Source organism: Heptranchias perlo, chromosome 4 (assembly GCF_035084215.1).
Source record: "Heptranchias perlo isolate sHepPer1 chromosome 4, sHepPer1.hap1, whole genome shotgun sequence".
Lineage (NCBI taxonomy): Eukaryota > Metazoa > Chordata > Chondrichthyes > Hexanchiformes > Hexanchidae > Heptranchias > Heptranchias perlo.
Genome location: NC_090328.1, coordinates 77,781,102 through 77,803,039, shown reverse-complemented (window position 1 = coordinate 77,803,039; position 21,938 = coordinate 77,781,102). Strand labels below are relative to the sequence as shown.

General features: G+C 44.4%; 1 protein-coding gene across 6 annotated transcripts in view; it reads right to left on the bottom strand.

The window, feature by feature from the left end:
- aopep (aminopeptidase O (putative)) overlaps positions 1-21,938 on the bottom strand; it is a 260,440-nt gene that overhangs the window by 159,749 nt on the left and 78,753 nt on the right. For all 6 annotated transcript variants that reach the window (XM_067983185.1, XM_067983186.1, XM_067983187.1 and 3 more), the window contains exon 6: positions 18,233-18,422. In XM_067983185.1, coding sequence (XP_067839286.1) covers positions 18,233-18,422 — 190 coding nt within the window. The remainder of the gene's footprint in view (positions 1-18,232; positions 18,423-21,938) is intronic.

Here is a 21,938-nt window from a genome sequence, read left to right as displayed (position 1 = left end):
GTTCCTGAATCGAGAGAATTTTGGAAGATTATAGTTAGGGCTTCACAGAATAGAATCACAGAAATTTACAGCACAGGAGGCCATTCAGCCCATCATATCTGTGCTGGCCGAAAAAGAGCTATCCAGCCTAATCCCTCTTTCCAGCACTTGGTCCATAGCCTTGTAGGTTATGGCACTTCAAGTGTACATCCAAGTACTTTCTAAAAAATACTCCTCAGCTCCCCACTAATCCTTCCACCAATTACTTTAAATCTATGCCCCGTGGTTATTGACCTCTCTGCTAAGGGAAATAGGTCATTCCTATCCACTCTATCTCGGCCCCTCATAATTTTGAACACCTCAATTAAATCTCCCCTCAGCCTCCTCTGTTCCAAAGAAAACAACCCCAGCCTATCCAATCTTTCCTCATAGCTAGAATTCTCCAGTCCTGGCAACATCCTCGTAAATCTCCTCTGTACCCTCTCTAGTTCAATCACATCTTTCCTGTAATGTGGTGAGCAGTACTCAAACTGTGGCCTAACCAAAGTTTTATACAGTTCTAGCATAACCTCCCTGCTCTTATATTCTATGCCTCAGCTAATAAAGGAAAGTATCCCATAGGCCTTCTTAATCACTTTATCTACCTGTCCTGCTACCTTCAGGGATCTGTGGACATGCACTCCAAGGTCCCTCTCTTCCTTTACACTTCTAATATCCTCCCATTTATTGTGTATTCCCTTGCCTTGTTTGCCCTCCCCAAATGCATTACCTCACGCTTCTCCAAATTGAATTCCATTTGCCATTTTTCTGCCCACCTGACCAGTCCATTGATATCTTCCTGCAGTCTACAGCTTTCCTCCTCACTATCAACCACACAGTCAATTTTTGTATCATCTGAAAACTTCTTAATCATGCCCCCTGCATTTATGGCTAAGTCATTAATATATATCACAAAAAGCAAGGGACCTAATACTGAGCCTTGCGGAACCCCACTGGAAACAGCCATCCAGTCGCAAAAACACCCGTCAACCATTACCCTTTGCTTCCTGCCACTGAGCCAATTTTGGATCCAACTTGTCACTTTCCCTTGGATCCCATGGGCTTTTACCTTTCTGACCAGTCTGCCACATGGGATTTTGTCAAGAGCCTTGCTAAAATCCATCAAACGGCCTACCCTCATCGGCCCTCCTTGTTTCCGCCTCAAAAAATTCAATCAAGTTAGTCAGACACGACCTTCCCTTAACAAATCCATGCTGACTGTCCTTGAATAATGCATGCCTTTCTAAATGACGATTAATACTGTCCCAGAATTGTTTCCAATAATTTGCCCAGCACCGAGGTTAGGCTAACTGGCCTGCAATTACTCGGTCTATCCCGTTCTCCCTTTTTAAACAACGGTACAATGTTAGCAGTCCTCCAATCCTCCGGCACCACGCCTGTAGCCAGAGAGGATTGGAAAACGATGGTCAGAGCCTCCGCTATTTCCTCCCTTGCTTCTCTTAACAGAACTGGGATACATTTCATCCAGGCTTGGCTATTTATCTACTTTCAAAAAAGCTGATCCCCTTAATATTTCCTCCCACACTATGTTTATCCCATCCAATATTTCACACTCCTCCTCCTCCTCCTCAACTACAATCTCTGCATTGTCCCCCTCTTTTGTGAAGACAGACGCAAAGTATTCATCAAGAACCATACCCACATCTTCCGCCTCCACACAGAGGTTACCTTTTTGGTCTCTATTAGGCCCTACTCTTTCCTTAGTTATCCTCTTGCTCTTTATGTTTTTATAAAACATCTTTGGGTTTTCCTTGATTCTACTTCTAGTGATGTTACTTTTAGGGCATGAAAGAATACCCAGTGTCTCTTTGCTTTCCTAATTTCCTTTTTAATTCTTCAATGCCTCACCTCCTGACTCCCCAAAGCCTTTCCACCATCTACAAGGTACAAGTCAGGAGTGTGATGGAATATTCTCCACTTGCCTGGATGAGTGCAGCTCCAACAACACTCAAGAAGCTCGACACCATCAGGACAAAGCAGCCCGCTTGATTGGCACCCCATCCACCACATTAAACATTCACTCCCTCCACCACCGGCGCACAGTGGCTGCAGTGTGTACCATCTATAAGATGCACTGCAACAACTCGCCAATGCTTCTTCAACAGCACTTCCCAAACGCGCGACCTCTACCACCTAGAAGGACAAGGGCAGCAGGCACATGGGAACATCATCACCTGCATGTTCCCCTCCAAGTCACACACCATCCTGACTTGGAAATATAATGCCATTCCTTCATCGTCGCTGGGTCAAAATCCTGGAATTCCCTACCTAATGGCACTGTGGGAGAATCTTAACCACATGGACTGCAGTGGTTCAAGAAGGTGGCTCACCACCACCTTCTCAAGGGCAATTAGGGATGGGCAATAAATGCTGGCCTTGCCAGCGACGCCCACATCCCATGAATGAATTTTTTAAAATCCTGATTTTTTGAGCCAAAATCCTTTTTCACTACTGTCTTTATCTCATCCTTTATTATCAGGGCTACTTCACCACCCCTCCTTTTCCATTTTGTCTGTCTTTTCTAAAAGTCAAATACCCTGGAATATTTAGTTCCCAACCTTGATCACCCTGCAACCATGTCTCAGTAATGGCTACTAGATCAAACCCATTTATCTCTATTTGTGCCATTAATTCATCTGTTCTTGTTATGAATGCTTCGTGCATTCAGATACAGCGGCTTTAATTTTAACTGTTTACTATTTTTCCCTTATTGACCTTAGTCACTAATGTCCTATTACCTTTGTTAAACTCTCTGTCCCTTCCTGACACACACTGCTTGTTTTTACCCAAATCACTACTCTGCTCTACAGCCTTGACTTTACCCTTTAGACCTATAAATTTATCCTTACCTGAACCCTCCCCCCACCCTTATTAGTTTAAAGCACCATCTACTGCCCTAGTTATTTGATTCGCCAGGACACTGGTCCCAGCTCAGTTTAAGTGGAGCCCGTTCCAACGGAACAGCTCCCTCTTTCCCCAGTACTGGTGCCAGTGCCCCATGAATTGAAACTCCTGCTTCCCACACCACTCTCAGTGTTGCTCCCTCTCCATCCCTGCCCCAGTTTGTGTTGCTTTCCCTCTCCATCCCTGCCCCAGTTTGTGTTGCTCTCTCCCTCTCCATCCCTGCCCCAGTTTGTGTTGCTCTCTCCCTCTCCATCCCTGCCCCAGTTTGTGTTGCTCCCTCTCTCTCTCCCATCCCTGCCCCAGTTTATGTTGCTCTCTCTCTCTCCCATCCCTGCCCCAATATGTGTGCTCTCTCTCTCCCATCCCTGCCCCAGTTTGTGTTGCTCTCTCCCTCTCCATCCCTGCCCCAGTTTGTGTTGCTCTCTCTCTCTCTCCATCCCTGCTCCAGTTTGTGTTGCTCTCTCTCTCCATCTCTGCCCCAGTTTGTGTTGCTCTCTCTCTCCCCCATCCCTGCCCCAGTTTGTGTTGCTCTCTCTCTCCATCTCTGCCCCAGTTTGTGTTGCTCTCTCTCTCTCTCTCTCCCATCCCTGCCCCAGTTTGTGTTGCTCTCTCTCTCTCTCTCCCATCCCTGCCCCAGTTTATGTTGCTCTCTCTCTCTCTCTCTCTCATCCCTGCCCCAGTATGTGTGCTCGCTCTCTCCCATCCCTGCCCCAGTTTGCATTGCTCTCTCAGGATCATGGAGTTTCTAGACGATTTGCATTGGCTTGGGTGCCACCATCTTCACAAACGGCAATCAAGCAGTATGTTCCAAATAGTGGGGACATCGTGCTTTTGTTGCAAACCATGACAGCCAGGGTACTGAGCACGCGCGAACCGCGCCTACATGGACCGTTTCTCCCGAGTCACCAGCATCAGCACTCGGGAGATCAACGGCCCATTCCGGTAGACTCCTGCTTACTGTCTGAATGTCACAGACTATTCCCACTGTACTGTCTACATTTTTCGGATTGTGTTTGACTACTTATCTAATTCTATTTCTAACACATTTTGTAAATCTCTCACTTCCTGTCTCCTGTCCTTTTTGTATGGCTCTCAATGACTGTCTGGCTCTCACACACATTCCTTTATTGATATACTTAATAGGGTAAATTTTGAGAGGCCCCATAAAATCAGGAGGTCATAAAATCAGGCACGCCGATTTGTTGCATGTCTGATTTTACAAGGTGCAATTTGGCAGTGAATAATGAGGCCACAATACCAGCATACTTGGCCCAATTTAAATATAAAAATCCAATACATATAATTTTGGCCCTCCCAATTTATTGTGTTTGGGTGAAGCTCCTCCTACAGCAGGAGCTTCACCATCACAATTAGGACATGGTTGTCGCTGGAGCACACCTACTGAAACAGGGAAGAAAGTAGGTGCTTGTTCCTCTTGCAGCATTTTGCTCCATGCATTCAATAGTTTTGCTAGGTAGCCCTCCATTTTTACACTTTGTTTTTTGTCCCCACCAGTACTTTTCTTCATTATTCTTGGCTACTGCTGGCTTTGACTGTAGCACTTTACAAAGAGATGAGGATGCATATTGCTTTGAGGCTCCAAAAGTACTACATCATTTAGATAAGGAAGAGGAGTTTGTGAGGGAAAAATAAATACAGGTAGAACACCACTGGAGGCATTTTGGCCACATCCTTTACTAACCCAGCATGTGTACCTAGACATGTCAGAGAGTCTTTGCTGCCTCCAATTCAAAAGATAGGATCCCACATAGTTGTGCTATCTGCTGTGCAATCACTTGTTCATATCCAGATCAGATGGCAGCTAATATGTAGCAGATCAGAGATGGATACTGGGATGAGGTGGGTGTAATCTGTAGGTGCAGGTAGAAATAAAGAAGGGGGAAAGGAGAGCTGGGGTTGACATAGATGGAATGGGTGGAGACAGTGGGAGTGGATGGCCTGGGGATTGGGCTGTGATTTGGGAGAGGAGCAGGCAGCCCAGGGTGAGTTGGAGCCTGGCAGCACTCAGATCAAGGGACCAAGAATGGTGCAGGGCGACCATAGCATACAGCCTATGCATGGCTAGGAGGGAATTGGTGCGGATATGATCTGCTAAAGTATTATATTGTAGCACAGTAGCTGCTGGGAATTTCAATCCAGGGCCTTTTAAAAAGTAGTGGAAGCCCAACTCAAGGATCAGAGCTCTGGAGATAGAGCTGCAGACAATGTCAAGGCCTAAGCGAGGGGAGGGCTGTGAGAGCAAAAGTTATTGCTCATGTTCTGTCAAAAACCTTGCATGAAACAGTTCCTCTCTGTACTCTCCTGTTTAATGCAAGTTTTGTTTTTAAAAATAATAAGCAGTATAAATTAACTGGAGAGATTGATTTAGGTGTCAGAGTCAGAAGGTCATGCGTTCAAGCTCCACTCGAGAGACTTGAGGACATAACCTAGGCTGGCACTTCAATGCAGTACTGAGGGGGTGCATTCTTTCAGATGAGATGTTAAACTGAGGTGCTGTCTGCCCTCTCAGGGGGACGTAAAAGATCCCACGGCATTATTCAAAGAAGAGCAGGGGAGTTCTCACGGTGCCTGGCAACATTTATCCCTCAGCCAACACTTAAAACAGATAAGCTGGTCATTTACTTCATTGCTGTTTGTGGGATCTTGCTGTGCGCAAATTAGCTGCTATGTTACCTACACTACAACAGTGACTACACTTCAAAAGTACTTTGTTGGCTGTAAATCGCTTTGGGATGTCCTGAGGTCATGAAAGGCGCTAATACATCACTCTCACAGTATGGCATTGAAGTGTCAGCCTAGGTGATGTGCTCAAGTCTCTGGAGTGGGACTTGGATTCAACAGCTTCTGACTCAGAGTGAGAGTGCTACCACTGAGCCAAGGCTGACACATGAAAGCTTTGAAAGCAAAACAGTGTGCACCAACCATCTTCATTTGGGTTTATTAAATTCTACAAATTAAGGGCTATTAAGCCCACACTCATGGAAAGTTAAATCAAGTTACATCAAAACTACAGCACAGAAACAGGCCATTCGGCCCAACTGGTCTGTGCCAGCATTTATGCTCCACACGAGCCTCCAGCCTCCCTACTTCATCTAACCCTATCAGCATACTCTTCTATTCCTTTCTCGCTCATGTTCTTATCTAGCTTCCCATTAAATGCAGCTATGCTATTTGTCTCAATTACTCCTTGTGGTAGCACATTCCACATTCTTACCACTCTCTAGGTAAAGAGGTTTCTCCCAAATTCCCTAATGGACTTATGAGCGACTATTTTATACTTTGGACTCCCCACAAGTGGAGACATATTCTCTATGTATACCGTTTCAAAGTGCCAGGCAATGACCATCTCCAACAAGATAGAATCTAACCACCTCCCCATCACATTCAACGGCATCACTATCGCCGAATCCCCCACCATCAACATCCTGGGGGTCACCATTGGCCAGAAACTTAACTGGACCAGCCACATAAATACTGTGGCTATGAGAGCAGGTCAGAGGCTGGGTAGTCTGCGGCGAGTGACTCACCTCCTGACTCCCCAAAGCCTTTCCACCATCTACAGGGCACAAGTCAGGAGTGTGATGGAATACTCTCCACTTGCCTGGATGAGTGCAGCTCCAACAACACTCAAGGAGCTCGACACCATCCAGGACAAAACAGCCCGCTTGATTGGCACCCCATCCACCACCCTAAACATTCACTCCCTCCACCACCGGCGCACAATGGCTGCAGTGTGTACCATCCACATGATGCACTGTAGCAACTCGCCAAGGCTTCTTCGACAGCACCTCCCAAACCCGCGACCTCTACCACCTAGAAGGACAAGAGCAGCAGGCGCATGGGAACAACACCACCTGCACGTTCCCCTCCAAGTCACACACCATCCTGACTTGGAAATATATCGCCGTTCCTTCATCATCGCTGGGTCAAAATCCTGGAACTCCCTACCTAACAGCACTGTGGGAGAACCTTCACCACACAGACTGCAGCGGTTCAAGACGGCAGCTCACCACCACCTTCTCAAGGGCAATTAGGGATGGGCAATAAATTCTGGCCTTGCCAGCGACGCCCACACCCCATGAACGAATAAAAAGGAACCTGAGAGTTACCTTAAATTCCTCCATCAGATCACCCCTCAGCTTTCTCTTTTCTGGAGAAAAGAGTCCCCCCGCCTGTTCAGCCTTTCCTGATAAGGATATCCTCTCAGTTCTGCTATCATCCTTGTGAATCTTTTTTGCACCTTCTCCAATACTTCTGTATCCTTTCCACAATGTGGAGACCAGAACTGTACACAGTACTCCAAGTGTGGTCTAACTAAGGTTCTACACAAGTTTAACATAACATCTTTGCTTTTTAATTCTATCCCTCTAGAAATGAATCCTAGTGCTTGATTTTCCTTTTTTGTGGCCTTATTAACCTGTGTTGCCACTTCTAGTGATTTGTGTATCTGTACCCTTGGATCCCTTTGCTGCTCTAGCCCGTTTAGACTCTTATTATCCAAGCAGTATGTGGCCTCCTCATTTTTCCTACCAAAATGCACCACCTCACACGTATCTATATTGAAATTAATTTGCCAATTACACGCCCATTCTGCAAGTTTATTAATATCCACTTGCATTTTTACGCATTTTGCTTTGTACTAACTACATCCCTCAATTTGGTGTCGTTCGCAAATTCTGAAATTGTACTTCCGATTCCCAAGTCCAAATTGTTAATAAAAATTGTGAACAACAGTGGTCCCAGCGCCAATCCCTGTGCAACACCACTTCCCACCTTTTGCCAGTCTGAGTAGCTACCCTTAACCCCTACTCTCTGTTTTCTGTTTTGTAGCCAACTTGCCATCCATTCTGCCACCTGTCCCCTGACTCCGCATGCTCTGACTTTTGCCATGAATCTACAATGCAGTACCTTATCAAAGACCTTATCATTGGGAAAATGCTAGAATCCATTATTAAAGAAGTAGTAGCAGGACATTTGGAGACTCATAATACAATTAAGGAGAGTCAACATGGTTTTATGAAGGGGAAATCATGTCTGACAAACTTATTAGAGTTCTTTGAGGAAGTAACGGGCAGGGTGGATAAAGGGGAACCAATGGATGCAGTATATTTGAATTTCCAAAAGGCATTCGATGAGGTGGCACATAAAAGATTACTGCACAAGATAAGAGCTCATGGTGTTGGGGGTAATATACTGCCATGGATAGAGGATTGGCTAACTAACAGATAACAAAGAGTTGGGATAAAAGGGTCATTTTCAAAATGGCAATCTGTAACTAGTGGGGTGCCGCATGGATCAGTGCTGCGGTCTCAACTATTTACAATATATACCAATGACTTGGATGAAGGAACAGAGTTGTCTTGTGGCCAAATTTGCTGATGATACAAAGATAGGTGGGGAAAAGCAAGTTGCGATGAGGACACAAAGTGTCTCCAAAGGGATATTGACAGGTTAAGCGAATGGGCAAAAATTTGGCAGATGGAATATAATGTGGGAAAATGTGAAGTCATCCACTTTGGAAGGAAAAATAAAAAAGCAAAATATTATTTGAATATACTACAAAATGCTGCGGTACAGAGGGATCTGGGTGTCCTCGTACACGAAACACAAAAAGTCAACATACAGGTACAGCAGGCAATCCGGAAGGCAAACGGAATATTGGCCTTTATTTCTAGGGGGATGGAGTATAAAAGCAGGGACGTCATGCTACAACTTTACAGGGTGCTGGTGAGACCACACCTGGAGTATTGCGTACAGTTCTGGTGCCCTTATTTAAGGAAGGACATACTTGCATTGGAGGCAGTTCAGAGAAGGTTCACTAGATTGATTCCGGGTATGGAAGGGTTGTCTTATGAGGAAAGATTGAACAGGTTGGGTCTATACTCATTGGAGTTGAGAAGAATGAGAGGAGATCTTATTGAAACATACAAGATTCTGTGGGGACTCGGTAGGGTAAATGCTGAGAGGATGTTACCCCTCATGGGGGAATCTAAAGCTAGGGGGAATAGTCTCAGAATAAGGAGTCGCCCGATTAAGACGGAAACGAGGAGGAATTTCTTCTCCCAGAGGGTCATGAATCTTTGGAATTCTTTAACCCAAAAAGCTGTGGAGGCTGAGTCATTGAATACATTCAAGGTTGAGTTAGACAAATTTTTGATCAGCAAGGGGAGTCAAAGGAGATGGGGAAAGGGCAGGAAAGTGGAGTTGAGGTAAAAATCAGATCAGCCATGATCTCATTAAATGGCGGAGCTGGCTCGAGGGGCCGAATGGCTCACCCCTGCTCCTATGTCTTATGGACCTTTTGAAAATCCAAATATATTACATCTACTGCATTACCATTGTCTCCTCTTTCTGTTATTTCTTCAAAGAATTCAATAATGTTGGTTAAGCATGACTTTCCCTTCTGAAATCCATGTTGACTATTCTTTATTATATTTTCGTTCTCTAAATGTCTTTCTATGTACGAACAAAAAAATGCAAAGCAGGAGTAGGCCATTCGGTCCCTCAAACCTGCTCTGCTATTTGATAAGATCATGGCTGATCCGATTGTGACCTCAACCCTACTTTCCTGTCTACCTACTATAACCTTTGATTCCCTTGTTAATCAGGAATCTATCTAACTCAGCCTTAAAAATATTCAATGACCCTGCCTCCACCACTCTCTGGGGAAGGAAGTCCCACAGACTCATGACCCTCAGAGAAAAAATTTCTCCTCATCTCCGTCTTAAATGGGAGACCCCTTATTTTTAAACTGTGGCCCCTAGTTCTAGTCTCTCCCACAAGGGGAACATCCTCTCAGCATCTACCCCTTCAAGTCCCCTCAGGATCTTAAATATTTCAATAAGATCACCTCTCATTCTTCTAAAATCCAATGTATATAGGCCCAACTTGTTCAACCTTTCCTCATCCCAGGAATCAGTCGAGTGGACCTTTTCTGAACCACCTCCAAAGCAATTATGTCCTTTCTTAAATAAGGAGACCAAAACTGCACACAGTATTCTAGATGTGGTCTCACCAACACCCTGTACAACTGTAGCAAAACACCTCTACTTTTATATTCCATTCCCCTTGCAATAAATAACAACATTCCATTTGCCTTCCTAATCACTTGCTGTACCTGCATACTAACATTTTGTGATTCATGTAGAGGACACCCAGATCCCTCTGTACCTCAGAGTTCTGCAATCTCTCTCCACTTAAATAATATACTGCTTTTCTATCCTCCTGCCGAAGTGGACAAGTTCACATATTATACTCCATCTGCCAATTTTTTGCCCACTCACTTAACCTATCTATATCCCTTTGCAGACCCCCTATGTCCTCTTCACAACTTACTTTCCTACTTACCTTTGTGTCATTAGCAAATTTAGCAACCATACATTCGGTCCCTTCATCCAAGTACTTGATATAGATTGTAAATAGTTGAGGCCCCAGCACTGATCCCTGTGGCACTCCACTCGTTACATCTTGCCAACCTGAAAATGACCCATTTATGCCTACTCTCTGTTTCCTATTAACTAACCAATCCTTTATCCATGCTAATATGTTACCCCCTACACCATGAGCTCTTATTTTGTGTAGTAACCTTTGATGTAGCACCTTGTCAAATACCTTCTTGAAATCCAAGTACACTACATCCACAGGATCCCCTTTATCCACATTGCTTGTTACTTCCTCAAAGAACTCTAATACATTAGTTAAACACGATTTCCCTTTCACAAAGCCATGTTGACTCTGCCTGATTGCATTGAGATTTTCGAAGTGCCCTGCTATGACCTCCTTTATAATAGATTCTAGCATTTTCCCTATAACAGATGTTAAGCTAACTGATTCCTGCTTTCTGTCTTCCTCCTTTCTTGAATAGAGGAGTTACGTTTGCTATTTTCCAATCTGATGGGGACACTTCCAGAGTCTAGGGAATTTTGGAAAATTAATACCAATGCATCTACTATCTCTGCAGCCATTTCTTTTAAGACCCTAGGATGAAGTTAGTCAGGACCTGGGGACTAGTCAGCTTTTAGTTCTAATAATTTTTTCAGAACCCTTTCCCTGATAATTGTAAATGTTTTAAGTTCCTCCCTCCCTTTCACCTCTTGATTCACAATTATTTCTGGCATCCCATCCACATTTATCCATCCATAAAGATTCTAAAGTCTCCCCATTACAGCATGCAATTGATTCTTAAATGGTTACAAGGTTTTTGCCTCCACTACTCTGTCTGGGAGTCTATTTCATAATTTGGTCGCTCTGTGTGAAGAGCTGGTATCAGTCCTATAAATACATTTTATGAGTTTGAACTTTACTCTCCTATGAGGAGAGAAGTAAGCAAGCTGGACTGAAACACACTGTTCGAAGATAAATTGAATACCTTCAAATATACATTACAATGAATACAAAGTATATTCCACTAGGAAAGAAGTGTAGCAGGGGAAGAGGGAAACTGGTGTGGGTAACACATGAAGAAATTCAGAGAGTAAGGGGAAAAGTCTGAGCAGATCAAACAGCAGAGAAAAAAAAAGCAAGGTTAAGAAGGTTCAGAAACAGGTCAGGAGGGCTGAAATAAAAAGTGAGTATCAAGACTGTGGGGAATATAAGAAGCAATATAAAAAGCTTTTTTAAAATATATATTCATGGTAGTACCCCTGTAAGATCCTAAGCGTGGTACAATTTCAAGGAATAACAGGTATTCTAAACAATGTCTTTTGTGTGCAATTTCTCAGAGGAAATTATAGGCTACCTCTCCAATAAAATGGTTGAGTTTCCACAGAGCAATGTGGAAATATTAAGAATGTTAAAAATTATAAATAAGACGGTGCAGACAGGCTGAGAGCACCAAGGAGCAAGATTTCCAATTTTCACTATTCATTAAAAAATTGTAAATCTGCATATCAACAACTCATTTCAGAATTTGTTATCAATAGCTACCAGCAGAAATCTTCACCCCCAAAAGATGTCAAGGTGCCCAACCCAAGGACTTTTTAAAATGCATTCTCAGGATATGGGTGTCACTGCCAAGGCTAGCATTTATTGTCCATCCCAAGTTACCCTAGAGAAAGTGGTGGCGAACCTTCTTCTTGAACTACTGCAGTCCATGCGGTGAAGGTGCTCCAACAGTGCTGTTAGGATTCTAGGATTTTGACCTAGTGACGATGAAGGAATTGCAATATATGTCCAAGTCGGGACGACATGTGATTTGGAGGGGAAGTTGGAGGTGATGGTGTTCCCATGCACCTGCTGCCCTTGTCCTTCTAGGTGATGGGGATTGTGGGTTTGGGAGGTGCTGTCGAAGAAGGCTTGGTGAGTTGCTCAAGTATGCACTGCAGCCACAGTGCACTGGTGGTGAAGGGAGTGGATGTTTACGGTGGTGGATGTTTAAAGTGGTGGCTGCTGATCAAGCAGACTGCTTTGTCCTGGATGGTGTCGAGCTTCTTGGGTATTGCTGCTGCTGCACCTATCCAGGCGAGTGGAGAGCATTCCATCACACTCCTGACTTGTGTCATTGTAGGTGGTAGAGAGGCTCTGGGGAGTCAGGAGGTGAGCCACTTGTCCCAGAATATCCAGCCTCTGACCTGCTCTAGTAGCCATGGCAGTTATGTGATGTTCCAGTTGAATTTCGGGTCAATGGCGACCCTAAGGATGTTGATGGTGAGGGATTTGGTGATGGTAATGCCACTGAATGTCATGGGGAGGTGGATAGACTCTCTCTTGTTAAAGATGGTTATTGGCACATGTGTGGCGTGAATGTTACTTGCCACTTATCAGCCCAAGCCTGGATGTTGTCCAGGTCTTGTTGCATGCTGGCATGGACTGCTTCATTTTCTGAGGAATTGTGAATGGAGCTGAACACTACAATCAGAGGACAATCCCACTTCTGACCTTATGATGGAGAGAAGATCATTGATACGCAGCTGAAGATAGCTGGGCCTAGGATGCTGCCGAGGAACTCCTACAGCAATGTCCTGGGGCTGAGATGATTAGCTTCCAACAACCACAGCCATCTTCCATTGTGCTAGGTATGACTCCAGCCACTGGAGAGTTTTCCGCAATCCCCACTGACTTCAGTTTTACTAGGGCTCCTTGGTGCCACACTTGGTCAAATGCTGCCTGGGTGTCAAGTGCAGTCACTCTCACCTCTAGAATTCAGCTCTTTCGTCTATGTTTGGACCAAGGCTGTAATGAGTGCTCTTAGTGGAACCCAAACTGAGCATCAGTGAACAGGTTATTGGTGAGTAAGTGCCGCTTGATAGCACTGTTGACGACTCCTTCCATCACTTTGCTGATGATTGGGAGTAGGCTAATAGGATGATAATTGGCCAGGTTGGATTTGTCCTGCTTTTTATGGATAGGACATACCTGGGCAATTTTCCATATTGTCAGGTAGATGTCAGTGTTGTATCTGTGCTGGAACAGCTTGGCTAGAGGCCTGGCTTGTTCTGGAGCACATGTCTTCAGCATCACAGCCGGGATGTTGTCGGGACCCATAGCCTTTGCTGTATCCAATGCACTCAGCCATTTCTTGATATCACATGAAGTGAATCGAATTGGCTGAAGACTGGCATCTATGATGGTAGGGACCTCAGGAGGAGGCCGAGAACGTTGTGAAAGCTTCAGCCTTGTCTTTTGCACTCACGTGCTGTACTCCGCCATCATTGAGGATAGGGATATTCATGGAGTCTCCTCCTCCTGTTAGTTGCTTAATTGTCCACCTCCATTCGTGACTGGATGTGGCAGGACTGCAGAGCTTTGACCTGATCCGATGGTTGTGGGATCGCATAGCTCTGTCTATAGCATGTTCCTTTTGCTGTTTAGTATACATGTAGTAGTTGCAGCTGCATTGTAGCTTCACCAGGTTAGCATCTCATTTTCAGGAACACCTGCTGCTGCTCCTGGCATGTTCTTCTATAATCCTCATTGAATCAGACTTGGTCATCTAACTTGATGATGGAGGAATAAGGATTATGCTGGTACAGATTGTGGTAGAATACAATTCTGCTGCTGCTGATATATTCACTATATATCCAAATCAGATTTTTAAAAGATGCTAGTTGCAATGAAGAAAACAGCTGCCTTTAGGGCTGGAGAACCATCCCTTCTCGCTCCCCTTCCATCTCCTCTTAGCCTCTTCTCCTTGTCCCTTTCTTTCCCCCCTCGCACCCTCCTCTCCCCTATTCCCAGACTCTTTTTCCTCCTCCACCTGCTGCTCTTCCCACTCCCCCACAGTGGCTCCATTATCTGCTACCCTCTAACCCTGCTTGACCTGAAAAAGTCAAATGATCTTGACTACCTGTACAATGAGATCAACTAGAATTCTTAAAATCTGATTGAAATCACGAATTGTTGGTGCTAGAAATTACTTTTGCAGAATGTGCTAACAGGTCTATATTGTGATTATTGTATGCAATGTACCCATTTGTTCATAACATACACGTAAAAATGATCATGGGGCTTCAACGCATGTTCCGGTATTACAGTTGCAATGTGCATACATCTCTGCACCTAATGTTTGTGAAGAAAAATAATACTTCGAGAAGTGGAGAGGCATTCTGAAATTCAGCAAACAAAAATTCACCAACCAAAAAAAAGTTGTAAATTTATCGGTGGAGATCAATAAATAACTATTTTAAATGTCATCAGCACAGCTTTATTCTTAATTGCCCTCTGAAATGGCCAAGCAAGCCACTCAGTTGTAAAAATCTCACTACAAAAAGTCATAATAAGAATAAAACCGGATGGGACACCCAGCACTGGACCACTAGGCACCGGACATGACAAAGGCAAACCAAGCCCAGTCGACCCTGCAAAGTCCTCCTCACTAACATCTGGGGACTTGTGCCAAAATTGGGAGAGCTGTCCCACAGACGAGTCAAGCAACAGCCTGACATAGCCATACTCACAGAATCATACCTTTCAGCCAACGTCATCAACTCTGCCATCACCATCCGTGGGTATGTCTTGTCCCACCGGCAGGACAGACCCACCAGAGGTGGCGGGACAGTGATATACAGTCAGGAGGGAATGGCCCTGGGAGTCCTCAACATTGACTCTGGACCCCATGAAATCTCATGGCATCATGGGCAAGGAAACCTCCTGCTGATTACCACCTACCGCCCTCCCTCAGCTGATGAATCAGTACTCCTCCATGTCGAATACCATTTGGAGGAAGCATTGAAGGTAGCAAGGGCACAGAATGTACTCTGGGTGGGGGACTTCAATGTCTATCACCAAGAGTGGCTCGGTAGCACCACTACTGACTGAGCTGGCCAAGTCCTGAAGGATATAGCTGCCAGACTGGGCCTGCGGCAGGTGGTGAGCGAACCAACACGAGGGGAAAAATTTACTTGACCTCATCCTCACCAATCTACCTGTCGCAAATGCATCTGTCCATGACAGTATTGGTAGCAGTGACCACTGCACAGTCCTCGTGGAGACGAAGTCCCGTCTTCGCACTGAGGACACCATCCAACGTGTTGTGTGGCACTACCACCGTGCTAAATGGGATAGATTCAGAACAGATCCAGCAGCTCAAAACTGGGCATCCATGAGGTGCTGTGGGCCAGCAGCAGCAGCAGAATTGTATTCCAGCACAATCTGTAACCTCATGGCCCGGCATATTCCTCACTCTACCATTACCAACAAGCCAGGAGATCAACCCTGGTTCAATGAGGAGTGAGAAGAGCATGCCAGGAGCAGCAACAGGCACACCTAAAAATGAGGTGCCAACCTGGTGAAGCTACAACTCAGGACTACATGCATGCTAAACAGCGGAAGCAGCATGCTATAGACAGAGCTAAGCAATTCCACAACCAACGGATCAGATCAAAGCTCTGCAGTCCTGCCACATCCAGTCGTGAATGGTGGTGGACAATTAAACAACTAACGGGATAAGGAGGCTCTGCAAACATCCCCATCCTCAATGATGGCGGAGTCCAGCACGTGAGTGCAAAAGACAAGGCTGAAGCGTTTGCAACCATCTTCAGCCAGAAGTGCCGAGTGGATGATCCATCTCGGCCTCCTCCCGATATCCCCACCATCACAGAAGCCAGTCTTCAGCCAATTCGATTCACTCCACGTGATGTCAAGAAACGGCTGAGTGCACTGGATACAGCAAAGGCTATGGGCCCCGACAACATCCCGGCTGTAGTGCTGAAGACTTGTGCTCCAGAACTAGCTGCGCCTTTAGCCAAGCTATTCCAGTACAGCTACAACACCGGCTTCTAACTGACAATGTAGAAAATTGCCCAGGTATGTCCTGTCCACAAAAAGCAGGACAAATCCAATCCGGCCAACTACCGCCCCATCAGTCCACTCTCAATCATCAGCAAAGTGATGGAAGGTGTTGTCGACAGTGCTATCAAGCGGCACTTACTCACCAATAACCTGCTCACCGATGCTCAGTTTCGGTTCCGCCAGGACCACTCGGCTCCAGACCTCATTACAGCCTTGGTCCAAACATGGACAAAAGAGCTGAATTCCAGAGGTGAGGTGAGAGTGACTGCCCTTGACATCAAGGCAGCATTTGACCGAGTGTGGCACCAAGGAGCCCTAGTAAAATTGAAGTCAATGGGAATCAGGGGGAAAACTCTCCAGTGGCTGGAGTCATACCTAGCACAAAGGAAGGTGGTAGTGGTTGTTGGAGGCCAATCATCTCAGCCCCAGGACATTGCTGCAGGAGTTCCTCAGGGCAGTGTCCTAGGCCCAACCATCTTCAGCTGCTTCATCAATGACTTTCCCTCCATCATAAGGTCAGAAACGGGGATGTTCGCTGATGACTGCACAGTGTTCAGTTCCATTCGCAACCCCTCAAATAATGAAGCAGTCCGAGCCCGCATGCAGCAAGACCTGGACAACATCCAGGCTTGGGCTCATAAGTGGCAAGTAACATTCGCGCCAGATAAGTGCCAGGCAATGACCATCTCCAACAGGAGAGAGTCTAACCGCCTCACCTTGACATTCAACGGCATTACCATCGCCGAAACCCTCCACCATCAACATCCTGGGAGTCACCATTGACCAGAAACTTAACTGGACCAGCCATATTAATACTGTGGCTATGAGAGCAGGTCAGAGGCTGGGTATTCTGCGGCGAGTGACTCACCTCCTGACTCCCCAAAGCCTTTCCACCATCTACAAGGCACAAGTCAGGAGTGTGATGGAATACTCTCCACTTGCTTGGATGAGTGCAGCTCCAACAACACTCAAGAAGCCCGACACCATCCAAGATAAAGCAGCCCGCTTGATTGGCACCCCATCCACCACCCTAAACATTCACTCCCTTCACCACCGGCGCACTGTGGCTGCAGTGTGCACCATCCACAGGATGCACTGCAGCAACTCGCCAAGGCTTCTTCGACAGCACCTCCCAAACCCGCGACCTCTACCACCTAGAAGGACAAGAGCAGCAGGCACATGGGAACAACACCACCTGTACGTTCCCCTCCAAGTCACACACAATCCCGACTTGGAAATATATCGCCGTTCCTTCATCGTCGCTGGGTCAAAATCCTGGAACTCCCTTCCTAACAGCACTGTGGGAGAACCGTCACCACACGGACTGCAGCGGTTCAAGAAGGCGGCTCACCACCACCTTCTCAAGGGCAATGAGGGATGGGCAATAAATGCCGGCCTCGCCAGCGACGCCCACATCCCATGAACGAATAAATTTTTAAAAATGTAAAGAATGACCTTGCATTTATATAGTGCTTTTCACATCCTCAGGATGTCGCATAGCACTTTCCAGCCAATTAATCATTTTTGAAGCGTAATCACTTGCAGGCAAACACAACAGCCAATTTGTGTGCAGCAAGGCCGCACAAGTGGCAAATGAAATGAATGACCAGTTTATCTGCTTTTAATGCTTTGGTTGCTGGAGGGATGCTGTCCAAGACACCCTGATTAATCTTCGTTTTTCTTTAAATAGCTCCATAGAATCTTTTACATTCACCTGAATAAGCAGAAGGGGCCTCAGTTTAATATTTTATCCAAAAGATCGCACCTTTGATGATGCAGCACTAGCTCAGTACTGCAGTGAAGTGTTAGTCTAGATTCTGTGCTCAAGTCCTACAACATTATTGAGTCAGAGGTGGGATTGGTACCAACTCAGTCAAGCTAAAACTTGGTCAGAAAACCATGTGCAATGTAAGCCTGAATTTTCAATTGGGCGAGGCTCCCTATTGGGAGCACAAAGTTGGAAAATTACTCTATATATTTTTGCTGAAAATTTTATGAATGGAGAAGAAATCAAAATTCATAAGGCAAAATAAAAATGTACCTTTTGTGCATTTGCCCAAAACACATCCTCCAAATATGTAGCAAAGCCTTCACTTATCCACTCTTCGGTCCAATCACGAGCACCAATAGCCAGCCCAAACCAGGCATGAGCTATTTCGTGGCACAGTCGCACTCCACAGAGATGGTTTCTTCCAGACAATACAGACTGTGACAGGAAGATGATGTGTGGGCTTATTAAAAAAACAAAAAAATAAAATTCTATTAACAACCTGTTACATGATCTTGAATGTTCCTTCATTATACATAAAATATATATGAAAGATCAACATTTAAATGCATAGTCATGACTTACACTCATCACTCAAGGATCGCATCAAGTAAAATTGTACCTCAAGATAGCTCTTTGGCAAACCAGCAACTGACTGAATTAGGTGAGGCAAGATTAATAATGTTCTTAATATTTTGTATTAATATATAAAATATAGGCCTGTCCTTATCAACTGAAGTTCCACCTCCAAGCCTATCATTTGATGCAGCATCATGTAGTGAAACCTCCTCATGATGGATTAGTTTGCACAAGGTCCTATAAACCTCCTCAGTAGTCACTTAAATGTAGAAAATTAAAATTTAATTTGTTTTTACAAATCCATTAATAGGGATCTATACACTGCTCTGTTAACTTTGCTTAACGTATGCAATAGTAACTTATACAACATCCTGCATTACATCTCTTCTGACTAGATCGTAAATTTCATACATGCGATGAGAGTAGTCTGATTATAGCTTGTATTTAAGAACATAAGAACATAAGAAATTGGAGCAGGAGCAGGCCAATCGGCCCCTCGAGCCTGCTCCGCCATTCAATAAGATCATGGCTGATCTGATCCCAACCACAAATCTAAAGAACACAAGAAGTCGGAGCAGGACCCGGCCACACAGCCCCTGGGCCCTCTCCGCCACCCACAGGGCATTGACCGATCCGAACTCAGCTTCATGTCCAATTTCCTGCCCGCTCCCCATAACCCCTAATTCCCTTTACTTCTAGGAAACTGTCTATTTCTGTTTTAAATTTATCTAATGATGTAGCTTCCACAGCTTCCTGGGGCAGCAAATTCCACAGACCTACCACCCTCTGAGTGAAGAAGTTTCTCCTCATCTCAGTTTTGAAAGAGCAGCCCCTTATTCTAAGATTATGCCCCCTAGTTCTAGTTTCACCCATCTTTGGGAACATCCTTACTGCATCCACCCGATCAAGACCCTTCACAATCTTATATGTTTCAATAAGATCGCCTCTCATTCTTCTGAACTCCAATGAGTAGAGTCCCAATCTACTCAACCTCTCCTCATATGTCCGCCCCCTCATCCCCGGGATTAACCGAGTGAACCTTCTTTGTACTGCCTCGAGAGCAAGTATGTCTTTTCTTAAGTATGGACACCAAAACTGTATGCAGTATTCCAGGTGCGGTCTCACCAATACCTTATATAACTGCAGCAATACCTCCTTGTTTTTATATTCTATCCCCCTAGCAATAAAAGCCAACATTCCGTTGGCTTTCTTGATCACCTGCTGCACCTGCATACCAACTTTTTGATTTTCTTGCACTAGGACCCCCAGATCCCTTTGTACTGCAGTACTTTCCAGTCTCTCGCCATTAAGAAAATAACTTGCTCTCTGATTTTTCCTGCCAAAGTGCATAACCTCACATTTTCCAATATTATATTGCATCTGCCAAATCTCCGCCCACTCACCCAGCCTGTCTATATCCCCTTGCAGGTTTTTTATGTCCTCCTCACTCTCTACTTTCCCTCCCATCTTTGTATCATCTGCAAATTTTGATATGTTACACTCGGTCCCCTCCTCCAAATCGTTAATATAGATTGTAAAGAGTTGGGGACCCAGCACCGACCCCTGTGGAACACCACTGGTTACTGGTTGCCAGTCCGAAAATGAACCATTTATCCCAACTCTCTGCTTCCTGTTCGATAACCAATCCTCCACCCATGCCAGAATATTACCCCCAATCCCGTGATTTTTTATCTTAAGTAATAATCTTTTATGTGGCACCTTGTCGAATGCCTTCTGGAAGTCTAAATACACTATGTCCACTGGTTCCCCTTTATCCACCCTATACGTTATATCCTCGAAGAACTCAAGCAAATTTGTCAGACATGACTTCCCCTTCATAAAGCCATGCTGACTTTGTCCTATTAAATTATGCTTATCTAAATGTTCCGTTACTGTCTCCTTAATAATAGACTCCAAAATTTTACCCACCACAGATGTTAAGCTAACTGGCCTATAATTTCCAGCCTTCTGCCTACTACCCTTTTTAAATAACGGTGTTACATTAGCAGTTTTCCAATCTGCCGGGACCTCTCCTGAGTCCAGGGAATTTTGGAAAACTATCACCAAAGCATCCACAATCCCTACTGCCACTTCCCTCAAGACCCTAGGATGGAAGCCATCAGGTCCAGGGGATTTATCCGCCTTGAGTCCCATTATTTTACTGAGTACCATCTCCTGAGTGATTTTAATCGTATTTAGCTCCTCCCCCCCCGAGAGTCCCCTGTTTGTCCAGTGTTGGGATATTCTTAGTGTCCTCTACTGTAAAGACTGAAACAAAATATTTGTTCAGCATTTTTGCCATCTCCATGTTTCCCACCATTAATTTCCCGGTCTCATCCTCTAAGGGACCTATGTTTGCCTTAGCCACCCTTTTTCTTTTTATATAACTATAGAAACTCTTGCTATCTGTTTTTATATTTTTTGCTAATTTCTTTTCATAATCTAACTTCCCTTTCTTAATCAATCCTTTAGTTACTTTTTGCTGTCTTTTGAAGAATTCCCAATCTTCTATCCTCCCACTAAGTTTGGCTACCTTATATGACCTTGTTTTTAGTTGGATACTATCCTTGATTTCTTTACTTAGCACAATAACTTTCAGGATGCAAAGCAGACTTCACTACAATGTAGACAGACAGCATGAACATTTTTAAACCAACTTACAATTTTAAACTGAACAATTAAAGTAATGTCAATTTTCAACCCAAAGGTGTATACACACTATTTGGGTATCTCAATATTTTCATAACATAAATTAGATAGATCCATACAAGCTCTCCTTTGATGAGTTCGAACCATTGCAATGGATGCTAGGAAATGTAGTTTGAAGAGGCTAATGAAATTAGAAATCCAGACATACACAGTACGTTCTATGACAAAATAAGAAAATTAGCTCGCATGAAGATTTTAACACGTTTGTTCTAAGTGCAATTATTTCAGTGTTTAACAAAATTTCTAGTTGTAAGTAATACGTCAAAATGTGAAGTATTCTATAAACCAAAGTAAAGTACCAATCAGGAATATTCTTGGCCATTTAAAAACAATATCCATTGAGTTTTGCTTTAAATACAAGAAACATTGCTAGAGACTACATTACAGATGTGGGAAGGATCTGGCTCCATGACGATCATCCACCTTGTAAATGGAAGTGCATGCATTTCACTTGAAATAGTTTTAATCTGAATTCCACAGTGAAATCATTATTTAAAGAAAAGAGGATGTTAAAGACAAATTATGTAAAACACATAAGTACTTTATTCTTTAAGTACTTCACTCAACAGTTGTTTTGTTTAATTATTAAGTATTGGCTTTGATAGCAATACCCTTTCGGACTGCATGTCCTTTTTGATTAGACAGACTTTCAACTTCTTACAGAGCTTAATGAAACATATTTCATGTAGCA